This window comes from Glycine soja, chromosome 11, assembly GCF_004193775.1.
Source record: "Glycine soja cultivar W05 chromosome 11, ASM419377v2, whole genome shotgun sequence".
Classification (NCBI taxonomy): Eukaryota; Viridiplantae; Streptophyta; class Magnoliopsida; order Fabales; family Fabaceae; genus Glycine; species Glycine soja.
In genome coordinates, this window is record NC_041012.1 from 34,016,747 (window position 1) to 34,019,627 (window position 2,881).

Consider the following 2,881-nt stretch of genomic DNA (forward strand, 5'->3'; position numbering starts at 1 on the left):
GATGGAAGCTTAATATGCAATGTGAAATTTTGCAGGGGAGAGAGATTGCAGGAATTTGCTTTGTAATTTTGGGTAAGTGTAAGTGTAACTGTTGTTACACTTAACTTAAGCCATTTTTGACAAACTCGCTTAGCGAGTCAGCGTGATAAGCGAGTGAGAGAGACGTTTGGTTTCTCAAAGTTGTCACTTAGAGGGCCGACGCGCGGGGCCCAAATTGAAATTCAAATGTTTTTTTTAGTAGGGCTTAGCTCAAAGCAATGTGCTTAGTGAGTAATGCAGATGTTAATTCCTGCAACTCTCGCTAAGCTGGATTCAGGGCTGGCTCAGCGAATATAATGCATCCTATATATTGAGGAGTGCATGCGCTTAGCGAGTAGTTGCTCGCTTAGTGCTATTCAGGCCGCAAAGAATTCGGCTTAGCGTGAATTGGTCATTTTTAGCTCAATTAAACCAATGAATTGGCCGAATTGAATAGGGCTCAGCGCAGGTGTGCTGCGCTTAGCGAGAAAGCATGATGCGCTTAGCGAGTTAGACACTCGCTTAGCCCAATATAGGCCGAACCGAATTGGGCTTAGCTCACTCATGGCTCGCTTAGCATGCCCAATCAGCTTGAGAAAAAGGGGTTTGAGCGCTCAGCACAAGCAATACTCACTTAGCACACTGAAGTGTTGCGCTCAGTGAGTGGACTATTTTCAATAAAATTTCTCTAAGTTATTTTCAGTCCCCTTCCTCATAAAATTTTAAAAAAAACCCCAATATCTATAATTTAGTGCAAGCTGATATTCCCCTTTTCAATCATCATTAAGCAAGTTCCAACTTATGCAATGCAAGAAAAACAAAGTGAAAGAAATCAGAACTGGGTTGCCTCCCAGGAAGCGCTCTTTTAACGTCATTAGCATGACGCATATACCTCAATGGGTGATATCATATTTGTCCCTCACCTTCAGGACCTCTTTTTCAACCTCCTTCACCTGCAAGCAAACATTTTGATCTGGCACAGGCTTATCTTCTTCAAATAAATCAAAATTGATCCTCTAATCTTCAAATCCCAATTCTAGTTTCTTTCTTCCCATATGAACTACACAACTTGCAGTTAACATAAATGGCCTTCCCAAGATTAAGGGAATGTCATTATCTTCCCTGATATCCATTACAATAACATCTTCTGGGGAGGTAAAATGTTTTACTCTAACCAAAACATCTTCAATTACCCTATATGGTCTGGTGATGGAGCAGTCAGCCAATTGTAAAGTCATCCTGGTAAGCATGATTTCCAACTCTCGCAGTCTTCTGCACATAGAAAGTGGCATCAGATTGGTACTGGCTCCCAAGTCAATGAGAGCTTTTCCCACTGTGACTTCACCTATTGAACAAGGAATGGCCACACTCCTAGGGTCTTTGTTCTTTGGTGGGAGGATTTTCTGAATCACAGCACTGCAATTACCCTCCACAACTATATTTTCCTGGTGAATGTACTTGTGCTTCTTTGTCAACATGTCTTTTAAAAACTTTGAGTAGAGTGGCATCTGTTGTAGAGCTTCTCCAAAGGGCATTGTTATTTCCAGTTTCCTGAAAATGTCTAGGAATCTTGCCAGGTGGTGTTCCTTATCTTTCTTGGAAGGTACCAAAGGGTATGGCACTTCCTTTCCCTCATCTAAAGCTATTTCTTTTCTCTTGCTTTTTCATTCTTACTTTTTTCATTTTCTTTATTTTTTTTCTAATTTTTATTTTTCTTCTTTTTCTTTTTCTTTTTCTCCCTCTATTTCTTTTTCATTGACACTTATTTGTTTTTTCTCTCCACTGACTCCTCTCATATTTTGCCTCATCATTTCCTTTATCAGTAGTGTCCTTAAAAACAACTTGTTTCTTCAAAGCAATAGTATCCTCATCCTCTGCTGCCATAAACTTCCTGCTTCTTGTCATAATAACTTTGCACTCTTCTTTGGGATTTTTCTCAGTATTAGCTCCAAAGCTGCTGGATGACTTCTTAGCTATATGCTTAGCCAGTTGACCCACCTAGATCTCAAGATTTTTTAGGGCTGACTCAGTGCCCTTGTGATTGGACATGGTCACTTGCATGAACTGAGCCAGGGTCTCCTCTAGTTTGGTAGTCCTCTAAAAAAGATTTGGCCCTTGTTGAGGTGGCCTGTTGGACGGTTCACCTTGGTCCTTATTGAATTGATTGCCAGGGTGTGATTTCCATTGCTCTTGTTGATTCTAGGGACTTTGCTGGAAACCTGAAAATCCTCCTTGGTTGTACCCTTGCCTCTGTTGATTTCCCATGTAATAATCTTCCTGATTATGCTCTTCGATGGAAATGCAATGGCCTGATTGATGAGCACCACCACAAATGGTACAACCTGCAACCTGCAAAATAGAAGAATGTAAAGGTTGACCAGTAGACAATTTAGTTGGGAACTTACTAAGTGTTTCTGTTAAGACTTCAAGTTGCTTAGAGAGAAACTTATTTTGTGCCAACAAAGCATCTTGTGATGATAACTCCAATAAGCTTTTCTTGGTGGGTTGATGCACTCTATCACGCAGGATAGCATGATCACTAGCAGACATATTCTCAATCAATTCATTTGCCTCTTTAGGGGTCTTCAGCTTTATCTTCCCTCCTGCTAAAGCATCTAACAACTGCTTGGTTTGCGGTCTCAGCCCATCTATAAACATGTTCAACTGAATTGGCTAAGAGAACCCATGAGTGGGAGTCTTTTGTCACAAACCACGAAATCTCTCCAATGCTTCACTCAAAGACTCGTCAGGGAACTGGTGGAATGATGAAATATCAGCCTTCCCTTCTACAGTCTTTGACTCGGGGAAGTATTTCGTCAGAAATTTTTCAACAACTTCCTCCCACGTCTTCAAACTATTGCCT

At 40.9% G+C, this 2,881-nt stretch overlaps 1 protein-coding gene across 1 annotated transcript; it reads right to left on the reverse strand.

The window, feature by feature from the left end:
• Positions 1-1,034: 1,034 nt before the first annotated feature.
• Positions 1,035-1,496, reverse strand: LOC114373232. The gene has a single exon (XM_028330750.1). The coding sequence runs from the start codon at positions 1,494-1,496 to the stop codon at positions 1,035-1,037; it is 462 nt and encodes a 153-aa protein (XP_028186551.1).
• Positions 1,497-2,881: the final 1,385 nt, after the last annotated feature.